The sequence below is a fragment of the Salvelinus alpinus genome, chromosome 31 (genome assembly GCF_045679555.1).
Source record: "Salvelinus alpinus chromosome 31, SLU_Salpinus.1, whole genome shotgun sequence".
In the NCBI taxonomy this organism is placed as follows: Eukaryota; Metazoa; Chordata; class Actinopteri; order Salmoniformes; family Salmonidae; genus Salvelinus; species Salvelinus alpinus.
Window position 1 is genome coordinate 23,612,300 of NC_092116.1, and position 17,672 is coordinate 23,629,971.

At 46.3% G+C, this 17,672-nt stretch overlaps 2 protein-coding genes across 4 annotated transcripts in view; one reads left to right on the top strand and one right to left on the bottom strand.

Moving 5' to 3' along the window:
* Window positions 1-3,523, top strand: part of LOC139561802 (tudor domain-containing protein 7B-like) — a 37,621-nt gene extending 34,098 nt beyond the window's left edge. For all 3 annotated transcript variants that reach the window (XM_071379094.1, XM_071379092.1, XM_071379093.1), the window contains one exon: window positions 367-3,523. In XM_071379094.1, the coding sequence (XP_071235195.1) occupies window positions 367-587 (221 nt within the window). In that variant the 3' untranslated portion in view covers window positions 588-3,523. The remainder of the gene's footprint in view (window positions 1-366) is intronic.
* A 1,254-nt stretch (window positions 3,524-4,777) lies between these two features.
* LOC139561751 (calcium-binding protein 2-like) lies at window positions 4,778-17,225 on the bottom strand. Its single transcript, XM_071379021.1, has 8 exons — window positions 16,739-17,225; window positions 13,111-13,209; window positions 9,932-10,067; window positions 8,879-8,909; window positions 8,375-8,518; window positions 7,475-7,584; window positions 6,888-7,035; window positions 4,778-5,181 (listed from the first exon to the last, which is right to left on the bottom strand). Exons 1-8 carry the CDS (start codon window positions 16,864-16,866, stop codon window positions 5,153-5,155), a joined length of 825 nt encoding a protein of 274 aa, XP_071235122.1. The 5' UTR covers window positions 16,867-17,225; the 3' UTR covers window positions 4,778-5,152.
* Between the last annotated feature and the right edge of the window lie 447 nt (window positions 17,226-17,672).

Consider the following 17,672-nt stretch of genomic DNA (forward strand, 5'->3'; position numbering starts at 1 on the left):
GATTGATAGAGGACTATCTTTTTTGCTATTTATGACCACGAGGACATTTTCAGTGTGGCTCTCCGGACCTTGTTGAAGATCGAATTCTGCCCCTGGGACAAAATTAGTTTGACACCCCTGGTTTAAAAGATATGTGATATAAATGTTTTACTTAACTTTTTTTTTCCATTTCATGAAATAAATTTTTTTACTTGCTTATTTCTCATACATAATTCTGAGGATAGCTTTTTTCATATGAAGCTTGTTGATTGGCTAACATTTCTTCTCCACCAATAGGAGTGAAGCTGAGGCAGTGGTTGGAGGAGGCTTCCATTGTGTTCTGCTTTTGTTGTTGTTGATTAACATTACTTTCCCCTCCACCAATAGGAGTGAAACCGAGGCAGTGGTCGGAGGAGGCTTCCATCTTGTTCCGGAACCATGTGGAGAAGAAGCCGCTGGTGGCTCAGCTGGAGGCCGTACAGGAAGCGCATCACCCCTGGGACAGGAAGTTGACCGTCTTCCTGGTTGACACCTCGCAGGAGGAGAAGGACATCTGGGTTCACGACATCATGGTCGAGTTCGATGACGAACTCACCAAAGAAGTGTAGTTAGATCAACCCTGTGCACAACAGTGCATCTAGAGTGCTGGTTATGGCAGGAACAACTAGGTAGGTCTATTCAAAACAAATGTTTAAAAATATATATATATATAATAAAGTATAAACATTTGTTTTGGATACCTAAGTGTAGTTGGATGCTGGACATTTCTACGGATGTTGCTATGAGAAACCAGAACGCCTGTTGCCGTTACAACGGGAGACAGTTGGAATGAGAGGAGACTTGTGACTTGGACTTGTTGTGCTTGAGAGTGGGGGGACACAGTGAAACACACTCTCGCTCACAGTATGGGATGGCATTCTGATCAAAAGCTCAATAATATCACCATCGTGCCGACTTCCCTAAAAGCTTTTTGCCCCACAGAGGAGTTGTCATAATCTGTTGAATGTCTAGCCGTGATATGGGATGGGTTTCCTGACGCCTTCGCTCATATGGTACTTTTGTTTTCTTGACTCAAGCCCCTCCGTAGAACAGCAAAGTCCTACATTTGACAAATTTCGCTCCTTGACTGGATTGTGGAGAGATAATGTAGCTACGAAGGCTTTGGGAAACACATTAGTGTTCCTCTAATTAGAAACAAATTATGGAAATAAATATGTATGTGATACATAAGCTGCATTAACAATCAACGCAAAAAACGTATTTACAGTGCATTCGAAAAGTATTCAGACACCTTGACCTTTTCCACATTTTGTTACGTTACAGCCTTATTCTAAAATTTATTAAATATATGTTTTTATCATCAATTTTCACACAATACCCGATAATGACAAAGCAAAACAGCTTTTTATAAATGTTTGCAAAATGTATTAAAAATAAAAAACGAAATGCCTTATTTCAATAGTATTCAGACCCTTTGCTATGAAACATGAAATTGAGCTCAGGTGCATCCTGTTTCCATTGATAATCCTTAACATGTTTCTACAACTTGATTGGAGTCCCCCTGTGGTCAATTATATTGATTGGACATGTTTGGAAAGGCACACACCTGTCTATATAACGTCCCACAGTTGACAGTGCATGTCAGAGCAAAAACCAAGCCATGAGATCGCAGGAATTGTCCGTAGAGCTCCGAGACAAAATTGTGTTGAGGCACAGATCTGGGGAAGGGTACTGAAACATTTCTGCAGCATTGAAGGTCCCCAAGAACACCGTGGCCTCCATCATTCTTAAATGGAAGAAGTTTGGAACCACCAAGACTCTTCCTAGAGCTGGCCGCCTGGCCAAACTGAGCAATCGGGGAGAAGGGCCTTGGTCAGGGAGGTGACCAAGAACCCGATGATCACTCTGACAGAGCTACAGAGTTCCTCTGTGGAGATGGGAGAACCTTCCAGAAGGACAACCATCTCTGCAGCACTCCACCAGTCAGGCCTTTATGGTAGAGTGGCCAGACGGAAGGCACTCCTCAGTAAAAGGCACATGACAGCCCACTTGGAGTTTGCCAAAAGGCACCTAAAGGACTATGAGAAACAAGATTCTCTGGTCTGATGAAACTAAGATTGAACTCTTTTTGGCCTGAATGGCAAGCATCACGTCTGGAGGAAACCTGGCACCATCCCTACGGTGAAGCATGGTGGTGGCAGAGTTTGAGAGGAATGGGAAAAACTCACCATACAGGTGTGCCAAGCTTGTACCGCATACCCAAGAAGACTTGAGGCTGTAATCACTGCCGACGGTGCTTCAACAAAGTACTGAGTAAAGGTTCTGAATACTTATTTAAATGTGATATTTCAGTTTTTTATTTTTTATAAATGTGCAAACATTTCTAAACCTGTTTTTGCTTTACACACTATAATATATAATGACAGACTGATAAGGGGGAAAAAACAAAGGCTGTAACGTAACAAAATGTGGAAAAAGTCAAGGTGTGTGATTACTCTCCGAATGCACTGTAACTCAACTTATCAAAGACTGTTGTTAATTAAGACAGTTACAGTATGAAGGCCTTTACCGAGACCTGAACACTTCAGTCTGACGTCATGAAGGTTTACAAAACGTAGTTAAAGGGATAGTTCAGCAATTCCTTTGGTCCATAGACTGCTTTGAAGGTAAAATCGCTGAACTGTCTCTAGAAATATATTGCCTCTAGTCAGTTGATGATGCAAAGAAGCTACTGTTATTTCATGTGACTTAGATCGGTTGGGGAAAAAATAAAAGTGGGTTTTCATTTATTTATTTTTCAAGTGTTGAATTTGTGTCGGATGACAAGACTTTCTGCAGATATCCTTAGGGGCCAGGTGTTTTTTCTGGCCATGTGAACTGTGAGAAAAACTCTATAGTTTGTTACAGTATTACAGTATTAGGCTAGTACTGCATTATAGGGCCCAAAGTCTTCCATGATCAGGAAAAACTCCTGACTCTAGATACGCTGCACGATATGTTGGACATTTTGCTGAATTGTTGAGTTACCGTTTGAGTGATGGTTTGGCTGGAGTTTAGCTGAGAACAGAATATCTACTTGGCTTTAAGGGGTAATTCAGCAATTTTTACATATTTAGATATTTTTTTCCTAACTTTGAAATCAGTCTACAGACAAGTAATGACTAATCCACACTTTGGTTTTGTTAAAATACACTGCTTTCATGGGGAGGAAACAAAAATATGTAAAATTGCTGAACTATCCCTTTAAGGGTATTGGTTTTCTTTTCGTTGACATTTAGACTTGAGGTTGACTGCATACAGTATGTAAAATGTTTTAGAAATAAAGTTAAAGGGTCAACTTTGCCAAGTTGTTTGCAGAAGTAAAGTTAATACTGAGACAGAAAGAAAACATAACTTTTTTTTTGTCTAGTTGTCACTCATAATGGAATTCAAATTCTTTATTAAAATAGCAATATGGTAACTTATCTACATGTCATATCACATCAGTGTCAATAAATTGATAAATAACCCAAATACATTAAAGTTCATACTCTTTCCCAACGTGCACACCTTCATGTCTTTTCTCAGTGACCGGGTATAGAGGAGAGAACAGAACTGAGAGGATGGGGAGCAGGAGGGGTGAGAAGAGAGGAGGGGAGGAGTACATCTCATCCTTAGATCTGATATACACATTACATCATTAGGCATGGATATGATCTTGTAGCATACATACTGACACAAACACGTGTAGTTTATTATTTTAAAAGGCCAATCAATCATTAGAAAACCCTTTTGCAATTATGTTAGCACAGCTGAAAACTGTTGTCCTGATTAAATAAGCAATAAAACTGGCCTTCTTTAAACTAGTTGAGTAAATGACTTAAATGTAATGTAATGTAAATGAGTATCTGGAGCATTAGCATTTGTGGGTTTGATTACAGGATCAAAATGGCCAGAAACAAATAACTTTATTTTGAAAATCGTCAGTCTATTCTTGTTCTGAGAAATGAAGGCTATTTCATGTGAGAAATTGCCATGAAACTGAAGATCTCGTACAACGCTGTGTACTAATCCCTTCACAGAACAGCGCAAACTGTCTCTAACCAGAATAGAAAGAGTGGGAGGCCCCGGTGCATAACTGAGCAAGAGGACAAGTACATTAGTGTCTTATTAGTTTGAGAAACAGACGCCTCACAAGTCCTCAACTGGCAGCTTCATTAAATAGTACCCGTAAAACACCGGTCTCAGTTCCTCAGTCCAGTGTCTGTGTTCTTTTGCCAATCTTAATATTTTATTTTTATTGGCCAGTCTGGATATGGCTTTTTCTTTGCAACTCTGCCTAGAAGGCCAGCATCCCGGAGTCGCCTCTTCACTGCTGACGTTGAGCCTGGTGTTTTGTGGGTACTATTTAATGAAGCTGCCAGTTGAGGACTTGTAAGGCGTCTATTTCTCAAACTGGACACTCTAATGTACTTGTCCTCTTGCTCAGTTGTGCACCGGGGCCTCCCATTCCTCTTTCTATTCTGGTTAGGGCCAATTTGCACTGTTCTGTGAAGGGAGTAGTACACAGCGTTGTACGGGATCTTCAGTTTCTTGGAAATTTCTTGCATGGAATGGCATTCATTTCTCAGAACAAGAATAGACTGACGAGTTTCAAAATAAAGTTCTTTGTTTCTAGCCATTCTGAGCATGTATTTGAACCCACAAATGCTGACGCTCCAGATACTCAACTAGTCTAAAGAAGGCCAGTTGTATTGCTTCTTTAATCAGCACAACAGTTTTCAGCTGTGCTAACATAATTACAAAAGCGTTTTCTAATGATCAATTAGCCTTTTAAAATGACAAACTTGGATTAGCTAACACAATGTGCCATTGGAACACAGGAGTGATGGTTGCTGATAGTGGGCCTTTGTACACCTATGTAAATATTCCATTAAAAATCAGCCGTTTCCAGCTACAATAGTCATTTACAACATCAACCATGTCTACACTCTATTTCTGATCAATTTCATGTTATTTTAATGGACAGAAAAATTGCTTTTCTTTCAAAAACAAGGACATTTCTAAGTGACCCCAAACTTTTAAATGGTAGTACATGTGTAGTAGTACACACAGATGCACACATACAATGTTATCTCGTCTTAGTCTAACAAGATTCATTAAAACGATAGCGTCCTCTCAGGTCTTCCAGCGCTTATCGAATGGACAGAATCATGACGAACTCTGGGAGGGAAATTAGAAAGGCCACAACATGTTTGGCCACCACTGCGTTAGAGAATTTTGTGTGTGTGTACCAGTCAAAGGTTTGGACACACCTACTCATTCCAGGGATTTTCTTTATTTTTACTATTTTATACATTGTGGAATAATAGTGAAGACATCAAAACTAGGAAATAACACATATCGAATCATGTAGTAACCAAAAAAAAAGTATTAAACAAATCAACATATATTTGAGATTCTTCAAAGTAGACACCCTTCGCCTTGATGACAGCTTTGCACACTCTTGGCATTCTCTCAACCAGCTTCATGGGGTAGTCACCTGGAATGCACTTCAATTAACAGGTGTGCCTTAAAAGTTAATTTGTGGAATTTCTTTCCTTCTTAATGCGTTTGAGCCAATCAGTTGTGTTGTGACAAGGTAGAGGGGTATACAGAAGATAGCCCTATTTGGTAAAAGTCCATATTATGGCAAGAACAGCTCAAATAAGCAAAGATAAATGACAGTCCGTCATTACTTTAAGACATGAAGGTCAGTCAATCCGGACAATTTCAAGAACTTTGAAAGTTTCTTCAAGTGCAGTCGCAAAAACCATCAAGCACTATGATGAAACTGGCTCTCATGAGGAACACCACAGGAAAGGAAGACCCAGACTTACCTCTGCTGCAAAGGATAAGTTCATTAGAGTTACCAGACTCAGAAATTGCTGCCCAAATAAATGCTTCACAGAGTTCAAGTAACAGACACATTTCAACAACAACTGTTCAGAGGAGACTATGTGAATCAAGCCTTCATGGTTGAATTGCTGCAAAGAAACTACTACTAAAGGACACAAATAAGAAGAAGACTTGCTTGGGCCAAGAAACACAAGCAATGGACATTAGACCGGTGGAAATTTGTCCTTTGTTCTGGAGTCCAAATTTGAGATTTCTGGTTCCAACCGCCGTGTCTTTGTGAGACGCAGAGTAGGTGAACGGATGATCTCCGCATGTGTGGTTCCCACCATGAAGCAAGGAGGAGGTGGTCTGATGGTGTGGGGGTGCTTTGCTGGTAACACTGTGATTTACTTAGATTTCAAGGCACACTTAACCAACATGGCTACCGCAGCATTCTGCAGCGATACACCATCCCATCCGGTTTGCGCTTTGTGGGACTATCATTTGTTTTTCAACAGGACAATGACGCAACACACCTCCATGCTGTGTAAGGGATATTTGACCAAAAAGGAGAGTGATGGAGTGCTGCATCAGATGACCTGGCCTCCACAATCACTCGGCCTCAACCCAAATGAGATGGTTTGGAATGAGTTGGACCGCAGAGTGAAGGAAAAGCAGCCAACAAGTGCTCAGCATACTGTTGGAAAAGAATCCCAGATGAAGCTGGTTGAGAAAATGCCAAGAGTGTGAAAAGCTGTCATCAAGGCAAAGGGTGGCTACTTTGAAGAATCTAAAATCTAAAATATATTTGGATATATTTAACAGTTTTTTGGTTACTACATGATTCCATATTTGTTATTTCATAGTTTTGATGTCTTCACTATTATTCTACAATGTAGAAAATAGTAAAAAATAAAGAAAAACCCTTGAATGAGTAGGTGTATCCAAACTTTTGACTGGAACTGTAAGTGATCGTACTTTTGTGTGTGTATCCTGAATGTTTTTGAGTATTTCCTCCACGTGTGTGTGTGTGTGCACAATTATCTCCTCACCGTCAAAGTCGATGCTTCCATCTCCGTTGATGTCAATCTCCTTGAGGATATCTTCCAGCTCTCCTTTCTTCAGTTTCTCCCCCAGAAAACACTTCACCGCTTCCTTCATCTCATCCTGACTGATTTTTCCATCACAGTCTTGGTCAAACTGAGAGGAGAGGTGAGGAGGGGAGAGGGGTGAGGCGAGGAGGCGTGAGAGGAGGGGTGAGGAGAGGTGAGGAGGGGAGAGGGGTGAGGCGAGGAGGCGTGAGAGGAGGGGTGAGGAGAGGTGAGGAGGGGAGAGGGGTGAGGCGAGGAGGGGTGAGAGGAGAGGTGAGGAGGGGAGAGGGGTGAGGCGAGGAGGGGTGAGAGGAGGGGTGAGGTGAGGAGAAGTGAGGGGAGAGGTGAGGAGAGGATGTTGAGGACGAGAGGATGGGGGTGATTAAGTAAACAGGTGAGTTAATATTGGTTGAGGGCTGAATCTGAATTTGAGGAAGAGTAGATCAGCTCAATCATGCAATGATGTAAACGCTGAAAGATAAAAGTTTGAGTTATAATGCCTGTGTTTTTATTTGTAGTTTCCTTTGGTTCCAATCTCAATCTCTTACCTGAGAGAAGGCTGATCTGAGCTCCTTCAGCCCCAGCATGTCAACAGTCTCCCCCATTATCCTGGGACCCATTAGCTCACAGAAGTCATCAAAGTCCATCAGACCGCCCACTGCAGAGAAACATACCAATCAACAATCAGGACACAGATAGGGACTGGACCAACACACCAATCAACAGTCAGGACAGGAGGGTTTAGTGGAGTCAATAACCTCAGTCAATGAGATAGAGAAACAGTTTCTGTCAGTTGTAATGTCACTACATTGACATGAGTCTGTATCTGTTCTCCTCTCTCTCTTTCTCTCGGTCTTTCTCCATCTCTCTCTTTCTCCCTCTTCAGCAGTCATATCACACAATCCTCATCTTGATCTCCAGCAGAACTATAACAGGTCTGTAACAGGTTAGAACAAGTTATAAAAGGTCTATAACAGGCTATAACGGTCTGTAACAGGTCTATAACAGGATATAACAGGTCTGTAACAGGTTATAACAGGTCTGTAACGGGTCTAACAGGTCTGTAATGGGTCTGTAACGGGTCTGTAACAGATTTATAACAGGTCTATAACAGGTTATGACAGGTCTGTAACATGTTATAACAGGTCTATAACAGGTTATAACAGGTCTGTAACAGGTTATAGCAGGTCTGTAACAGGTATATAACAGGTTTGTAACAGGTCTATAACTGGTCTGTAACAGGTTATAACAGGTCTGTAACAGGTCTGTAACAGGTTAAAACAGTCTGTAAAAGGTCTATAACAGGTCTGTAACGGGTCTATAACAGGTCTGTAACAGGTTACAACAGGTCTGTAACAGGTTATAACAGGTTTGTAACAGGTTATAACAGGTCTGTAACAGGTTATAACAGGTCCATAACAGCTATATAACAGTTATAAGACACTCACTCCTCATCTTAATCTGTTGTACTATTTCCAGAAGCTCCATCTCAGTGGGCATGTAGCCCATGGTCCTCATGCACTCTGCCACGTCCTTGTAGTTCAGGTAGCCGTCGCAGTCGTAGTCAAACTCCTTGAAGGCAAAGTCCAGCTCTGCCCCAAACATCAAATGTTAGAGGTCAGAAGGTGATGATGACACCATGGAAGTCGAATTACTAGAAAGAACATTCCCATTTAAGTCAACATTCTGTGATGGCTGGGCTGGCGGCCATATTGAGTCTACCCCTGACAGTAGTACTGTCAAAGTTCCGTGGTCTGAGGGGCGTTTTGTCCATTCTAGTCATGCTATTTCTATGGATGACTCAAAGCTACACCCCTTTTACAAATATAATGTCTGGCTGAATCCTAACTTGAGTAATACGAGCTCAATGTAATGAGTGGTGCTACTGGTCAATCTACTTGAAATAAAGCATTCTACTGTATATGCAACATCACTGTGCTAAGAAAACTCACCATCCAACTCAGCTTGAGCCAACTCTCTCTCCTATAGGAAGACAGCAGGGGAGAGGTGTTTTAGTGAGGGAGAAACAACACTGTCTGACAATACTTAAACCAGGCTTACATTTTGTGTAATATTATAGCGCATGACTTGCAGAAGATCTCCATGTACTATAATCTGGATAGGGGCAACCTTGAAGACGTTGGGACAAAAACAGATGCTTATGGCTGGAAGTTTAGGACAGGAAATGTGAGATTTAGACTGTTGTGTAAGAGGAGGTCATTCTGGTACTGTAGTGAGGTAAATTAGTGAGGGATTGGGGACAGGCACAGTTAAGGACGTTTCCTTCTCATGGTGGATTAAATCATTAAGAGTTCCATCCTGTTTCTCTGGGAAAACCTTCAACCTCGTTCACACGTGTGTGGCGTGTTGTGTTGATCCGCACAGCCTACATGCTCACACTGCATGCTCAATACGACCTAGTTGAAGTTCTGATCTGAATGATTCTTTCCTTAATCGATGTCCCCAGGTTCAGGTTCACAATGTCAAGAAACATTTCAAAGTAAGACAACAGCAATTGTTCATAAAACAGCAAACATGCACACATCAATTGGTCTAAACATGAAAAATAACCGTATATTAAAATAACCGTATAACTTTCCCCTTTTGTTCGATGCTCTTCCAGCATCTTCTAGCCTTAATCCTAATGAGTGGTGAGAGGATAACTACTCTGTGTGTGTAACTTAAAGGATCATTACTAACCCCCCCCCCCCCCCCCCCCCCCCCACACACACACACACACACACACACACACACAGTCGTACACGCAGGCAGGCACGGATGTAGCATGCTGGCAGATAAGCAGGCAGGCACGCACTCACACACATCGGCATGCAAAGATCAGAAGCTCAGCTAAAATAGCAGCTTCCCTGGCTTTTCACTCCCCACCAAACACCAGACTGCTGTTAGCCTAGCATGTCCCTCACTAAGTGGTGTGGGGTTATAGGTCAGGATTATGGGTTAGGGGTCAAAGGGTAAAGTAGCTGTTATGGTGTGTGTGTGTATACCGCTCCAAACACGCTGCAGAGCAGGGTGGTGTGTATCTTCTCCATGTCCTGTCTCTTCTGCTCTTTCTTAGACACCTTCTTGGGAGCCGACTCCGAACCCGAGGCCGAGGACTTCTGGGAGGATTTACCACCTTTGCTAGGAGCCAAGAGACAACAAGGGTTCATATTAGAGACATTGACAAGCGCTATCTTACCGACTCAGTGGCCTGGTGGTTAGAGTGTCCGACCCTGAGATTGGAAGGTTGGGAGTAACACTAAAAGACTGTAAAAATGGGAGACAATGCGTCTCTGCATGGCACTCAGCATTAAGCAGATAGATTGGGGGTAATGCTCTGCGCTAGACAGGCGTCATGTCCACTCCAGGTGGTGTACTTGTTCATCAAGCTGCCTCACGTTACAGAAACAGGAGATAGACTAGCATCATGTCCACTCCAGGCGGTGTACTTGTTCATCAAGCTGTCTCACACTACATAAACAGGAGATAGACTAGAGTCATGTCCACCCCAGGTGGTGTACTTGTTCATCAAGCTGCCTCACACTACATAAACAGGAGATAGACTAGAGTCATGTCCACCCCCGGCGGTGTACTTGTTCATCAAGCTGCCTCACACTACAGAAACAGGAGATAGACTAGCGTCATGTCCACTCCAGGCGGTGTACTTGTTCATCAAGCTGCCTCACACTATAGAAACAGGAGATAGACTAGAGTCATGTCCACTCCAGGTGGTGTACTTGTTCATCAAGCTGCCTCACGTTACAGAAACAGGAGATAGACTAGAGTCATGTCCACTCCAGGTGGTGTACTTGTTCATCAAGCTGCCTCACGTTACAGAAACAGGAGATAGACTAGCGTCATGTCCACTCCGGGTGGTGTACTTGTTCATCAAGCTGCCTCACGTTACAGAAACAGGAGATAGACTAGAGTCATGTCCACTGCGGGTGGTGTACTTGTTCATCAAGCTGCCTCACGTTACAGAAACAGGAGATAGACTAGCGTCATGTCCACTCCAGGCGGTGTACTTATACATCAAGCTGCCTCACACTACAGAAACAGGAGATAGACTAGAGTCATGTCCACTCCAGGTGGTGTACTTGTTCATCAAGCTGCCTCACGTTACAGAAACAGGAGATAGACTAGAGTCATGTCCACTCCAGGTGGTGTACTTGTTCATCAAGCTGCCTCACACTACAGAAACAGGAGATAGACTAGCGTCATGTCCACTCCGGGTGGTGTACTTGTTCATCAAGCTGCTTCACACTATAGAAACAGGAGATAGACTAGAGTCATGTCCACTCCGGGTGGTGTACTTGTTCATCAAGCTGCCTCACACTACAGAAACAGGAGATAGACTAGAGTCATGTCCACTCCGGGTGGTGTACTTGTTCATCAAGCTGCCTCACGTTACAGAAACAGGAGATAGACTAGAGTCATGTCCACCCCGGGTGGTGTACTTGTTCATCAAGCTGCCTCACACTACAGAAACAGGAGATAGACTAGAGTCATGTCCACTCCGGGTGGTGTACTTGTTCATCAAGCTGCCTCACGTTACAGAAACAGGAGATAGACTAGAGTCATGTCCACCCCAGGTGGTGTACTTGTTCAGCAAGCTGCCTCACACTACATAAACAGGAGATAGACTAGAGTCATGTCCACTCCGGGTGGTGTACTTGTTCATCAAGCTGCCTCACACTACAGAAACAGGAGATAGACTAGAGTCATGTCCACCCCGGGTGGTGTACTTGTTCATCAAGCTGCCTCACGTTACAGAAACAGGAGATAGACTAGAGTCATGTCCACCCCAGGTGGTGTACTTGTTCATCAAGCTGCCTCACACTACAGAAACAGGAGATAGACTAGAGTCATGTCCACTCCGGGTGGTGTACTTGTTCATCAAGCTGCCTCACGTTACAGAAACAGGAGATAGACTAGAGTCATGTCCACTCCAGGTGGTGTACTTGTTCATCAAGCTGCCTCACACTACATAAACAGGAGATAGACTAGCGTCATGTCCACTCCGGGTGGTGTACTTGTTCATCAAGCTGCCTCACACTATAGAAACAGGAGATAGACTAGAGTCATGTCCACTCCGGGTGGTGTACTTGTTCATCAAGCTGCCTCATGTTACAGAAACAGGAGATAGACTAGCGTCATGTCCACTCCGGGTGGTGTACTTGTTCATCAAGCTGCCTCATGTTACAGAAACAGGAGATAGACTAGCGTCATGTCCACTCCGGGTGGTGTACTTGTTCATCAAGCTGCCTCACACTACAGAAACAGGAGATAGACTAGCGTCATGTCCACTCCAGGTGGTGTACTTGTTCATCAAGCTGCCTCACACTACAGAAACAGGAGATAGACTAGAGTCATGTCCACTCCAGGTGGTGTACTTGTTCATCAAGCTGCCTCACACTACAGAAACAGGAGATAGACTAGCGTCATGTCCACTCCGGGTGGTGTACTTATACATCAAGCTGCCTCACACTACAGAAACAGGAGATAGACTAGCGTCATGTCCACTCCAGGCGGTGTACTTATACATCAAGCTGCCTCACACTACAGAAACAGGAGATAGACTAGCGTCATGTCCACTCCAGGCGGTGTACTTATACATCAAGCTGCCTCACGTTACAGAAACAGGAGATAGACTAGCGTCATGTCCACTCCAGGCGGTGTACTTCTACATCAAGCTGCCTCACACTACAGAAACAGGAGATGGCCGTTCTATGAGCCATTCTTGCTCACACATGCCAACGATGGTGCAAGGATACTTACTTACCATCTTGCCACCTTGACTTAACATAATCACCATTGGGTGAATGCATAGAAATAAGGTCATCACTCAATGGCCCCGCATACACATTAAAGTTTTACAACTGATGTAAAACGCATTTGGCACAACAGTTGTGATAAAAACAGAGATATTTTCTGCAACAACAAAACAAAAAAAAATGATCCAAGTATCGTGGTGAAGACACCACTTGATATTGTTGTTTTATTTTGGGCATCATCAAAAACATCAGGTGTATCACAACCGCTTTGTCAACCTCAGGTAACCTCAGGTAACATATCAGTGTGTACTCAATAACAATGTCTCTCAATAACTTTATTGTTGCCCAACATTGCCACTGTCTTTCCCTGCTGTGAATTCCCCTGTCTCAGATGTAGACATTGATCTTACCTGTCTGTAGAGGCTGCAGACGTTGCCGAGGTTACAGAGGCTGCAGACGTTGCCGAGGTTACAGAGGCTGCAGACGTGGTGGATGGGGTCTTAGACATCCTGGAGAAAAATGTGGAAAGTTACTCAGTTGTCACACACTCACAAAAAATTCTATGCAAGTCTAGCCAATCACACTGAGGAAAAAGAGGTGTCACCTACTTTAAGGATACACAGTCAAGGCATAGGTCATCAACCAATCTCCCCTTCTATTTTGTGCAAAGAGTACAAAGTGATGATTGATCTGCGTTGTCCTTACCTTCAGCTGTCCGGTACAAAACCAAAAACTAAAGAAAGAAATAGGAGATAGAGAGCTGCAGTCTTTCTCCTTCAGTAATGTGAATGACAGGATTGGGTCCTCTTGCTCTCCTCTCCTTCATCCCTCCTTCCCTCCCTCCCTCCCTCCGTCCATCCGTCAGAGAGTATTATCATGTGATTACCTGGCTAAATGTGTCTAGGTCAGATAACCAAACAACACGCGTGACAGAGTGTGATTGACTGTGGCTCTGTCATACACACACTCACGCACACATTGTCAGTCACAACGTGTGTGTGTGTGTGCGCGTGCGTGCGTGCGTGTGTGCGAGTGTGCGCGTGCGTGTGACAGATACAACTCATTTATTTAGTGAAGCAGTGCACAAAATCAAAGGCACAAAGATGAATGATGTTTAATTGAAATTGTATTTCAATTCATCAAATGCAGAGCAAATTAATTGATGAATAAAAATGTAAGATAGGATTCACATGAATAGGCTGTATGGTAACCTTTTATTTGACAGTCCTCTTTCAGTTGGTATTTACCTAGTGTAGATGCAGGGTTGGTGTAGTTTACCTAGTGTAGATGCAGGGTTGGTGTAGTTTACCTAGTGTAGATGCAGGGTTGGGGTCAATTCCTTTTCAATTCAGTCAATACAGGAAATAAACTGAAATTCCGACATCAATTCCAATTTACCTCATTGCCTTCTATGAGAAAAAAAAATGGAAACAGAATTGGAATTTCAGTTTGCTTCCTGAATTGACTGAATTGAAATGGAATTGACCCCAACCCTGCATAGACAATATTTATGCTTAAGTATATACCAAGTCAAAAGCGAACTGCAAAACATACCAGAACCAAAAAAGGGCAGCTGACACAGGGCACACTGGTAGCCCTGAGCCCTCAGAGCCCTGGTAGCCCTGAGAGCCCTGGTAGCCCTGAGAGCCCTGGTAGCCTTGAGAGCCCTGGTAGCCCTCAGAGCCCTAGTAGCCCTCAGAGCCCTGGTAGCCCTGAGAGCCCTGGTAGCCCTCAGAGCCCTAGTAGCCCTCAGAGCCCTGGTAGCCCTGAGAGCCCTAGTAGCCCTCAGATCCCTCAGAGCCCTCGGAGCCCTCAGAGCCCTGGTAGCCCTGAGAGCCCTAGTAGCCCTCAGAGCCCTCAGTGACCTGGTAGCCCTCGGAGCCCTCAGAGCCCTCAGAGCCCTGGTAGCCCTGAGAGCCCTAGTAGCCCTCAGAGCCCTCAGAGCCCTCAGTGACCTGGTAGCCCTCGGAGCCCTCAGAGCCCTCGGAGCCCTCAGAGCCCTGGGAGCCCTGGGAGCCCTCGGAGCCCTTAGAGCCCTGGGAGCCCTGGTAGCCCTGGTAGCCCTCAGAGCCCTGGGAGCCCTGGTAGCCCTCAGAGCCCTGGTAGCCCTGAGAGCCCTAGTAGCCCTCAGAGCCCTCAGTGACCTGGTAGCCCTCGGAGCCCTCAGAGCCCTCGGAGCCCTCAGAGCCCTGGGAGCCCTGGTAGCCCTCAGAGCCCTCAGAGCCCTGGGAGCCCTGGTAGCCCTGAGAGCCCTGGTAGCCCTGAGAGCCCTAGTAGCCCTGACAGCCCTGGTAGCCCTCAGAGCCCTAGTAGCCCTGAGAGCCCTGGTAGCCCTGAGAGCCCTGGTAGCCCTGAGAGCCCTGGTAGCCCTGAGAGCCCTGGTAGCCCTGAGAACCCTGGTAGCCCTGAGAGCCCTGGTAGCCCTGAGAGCCCTAGTAGCCCTCAGAGCCCTAGTAGCCCTGAGAGCCCTGGTCGCCCTGAGAGCCCTGGTAGCCCTGAGAGCCCTGGTAGCCCTCAGAGCCCTGGTAGCCCTGAGAGCCCTGGTAGCCCTCAGAGCCCTGGTAGCCCTGAGAGCCCTGGTAGCCCTGAGAGCCCTGGTAGCCCTCAGAGCCCTGGTAGCCCTGAGAGCCCTGGTAGCCCTCAGAGCCCTGGTAGCCCTGAGAGCCCTGGTAGCACTCAGAGCCCTAGTAGCCCTCAGAGCCCTGGTAGCCCTGAGAGCCCTGAGAGCCCTGGTAGCCCTCAGAGCCCTAGTAGCCCTGAGAGCCCTGGTAGCCCTGAGCCCTCAGAGCCCTGGTAGCCCTCAGAGCCCTAGTAGCCCTGAGAGCCCTGGTAGCCCTGAGCCCTCAGAGCCCTGGTAGCCCTCAGAGCCCTGGTAGCCCTCAGAGCCCTAGTAGCCCTCAGAGCCCTGGTAGCCCTGAGAGCCCTGAGAGCCCTGGTAGCCCTCAGAGACCTGGTAGCCCTCAGAGCCCTCAGAGCCCTGGCAGCCCTGGCAGCCCTCAGAGCTCTCAGAGCCCTCGGAGCCCTCAGAGACCTGGTAGCCCTCAGAGCCCTGGTAGCCCTGAGAGCCCAGGTAGCCCTCAGAGCCCAGGTAGCTCTCAGAGCCCAGGTAGCCCTCAAAGCCCTGGTAGCCCTGGTAGCCCTGAGAGCCCTGGTAGCCCTCAGAGCCCTGGTAGCCCTGAGAGCCCTGAGAGCCCTGGTAGCCCTCAGAGACCTGGTAGCTCTCAGAGACCTGGTAGCCCTCAGAGCCCTGGTAGCCCTGAGAGCCCTAGTAGCCCTGGTAGCCCTGAGAGCCCTGAGAGCCCAGGTAGCCCTCAGAGCCCAGGTAGCTCTCAGAGCCCAGGTAGCCCTCAGAGCCCTGGTAGCCCTGAGAGCCCTGGTAGCCCTCAGAGCCCTGGTAGCCCTCAGAGCCCTGGTAGCCCTGAGAGCCCTGAGAGCCCTGGTAGCCCTCAGAGACCTGGTAGCCCTCAGAGCCCTCAGAGCCCTGGCAGCCCTCAAAGCCCTCAGAGCTCTCAGAGCCCTCGGAGCCCTCAGAGACCTGGTAGCCCTGGTAGCCCTGGTAGCCCTCAGAGCCCTGGTAGCCCTGAGAGCCCAGGTAGCCCTCAGAGCCCAGGTAGCTCTCAGAGCCCAGGTAGCCCTCAAAGCCCTGGTAGCCCTGGTAGCCCTGAGAGCCCTGGTAGCCCTCAGAGCCCTGGTAGCCCTGAGAGCCCTGAGAGCCCTGGTAGCCCTCAGAGACCTGGTAGCTCTCAGAGACCTGGTAGCCCTCAGAGCCCTGGTAGCCCTGAGAGCCCTAGTAGCCCTGGTAGCCCTGAGAGCCCTGAGAGCCCAGGTAGCCCTCAGAGCCCAGGTAGCTCTCAGAGCCCAGGTAGCCCTCAGAGCCCTGGTAGCCCTGAGAGCCCTGGTAGCCCTGGTGGCCCTGAGAGCCCTGAGAGCCCCGATAGCCCTCATTGGAGACCTTCAATACAATACAACTTTATTGTCCATATGTTACAGTAAAGAACAGAGATTGGTCATGTGCTTATATTCACAAAACACACAGACCTGGCAGACGAAGTGGGCCTGGAGGTGGTCAGTGTAGCCGCCTCGCCTCGATCCCAGTTTGGCCTCAAGGTCGTCGGGGACAGGGTTGAAACGACGGGCCATATCAGCCTCCTGGTCCCACTGGTCATTGTGGACTGGGCTGGGTGAGGATGGCGATGGCTCCTCAGATACCAATGGAGGAAGAGGAGACGGATTCAGTCTGATCATGTCACTGTAGAGGCGGTTACAGCCTGTGCTGTACGTCCAGCTGACCAGGAGGTGGGCCTGGTGGGCAGCAAGGCTGGGGAGGGGCAGCCAACACAAGCCACACTGGTAAGCCTGGGAGCCCTGGTCGTCTGGTGCCTCAGTGAGGTCCTGCAGGATGGACACGCGGTGGAGGAAGAGCATGGAGGTGGTCGGGACACTGGAGGTGCCGCCCAGGTTCACCTCAGGGTCGTCGGGTACAGAGTGGAGGCATTTGGCCCCGTCGGACTCCTGGTCATGCTCCTGGATACTAAATACCTATGGAGGAAAGACAGGCAGAAGTAAAGTGTTAGTTCCAAATGGCACCCTATTCTCTACATAGTGCACTACTTTTGATTAGAGAAATGGCACCCTATTCCCTACATAGTGCACTACTTTTGATTGGAGAAATGGCACCCTATTCCCTACATAGTGTACTACTTTTGATCAGGGTCCATAGGGAATTGGGACCTATGCAAAATTAGGCTTGTAAATTAGAGAAAAAAGCAACATTTAAACAAATTAACCTTCTTTGTAAAAAAAATCGTTTTGGTAATAAATTCCCCAAAATAATTAGAATGGAAACGTTTGGATGTCATTGTAACTCAGACACGTCTTCTTATTAAAATAAGTGTTTCAGTTCTGAAATGATTTCATTGTCTTTGGGTGATAAATGCATTCCAGTGTAATATTTGGTTCTGTTTCCCGTGAA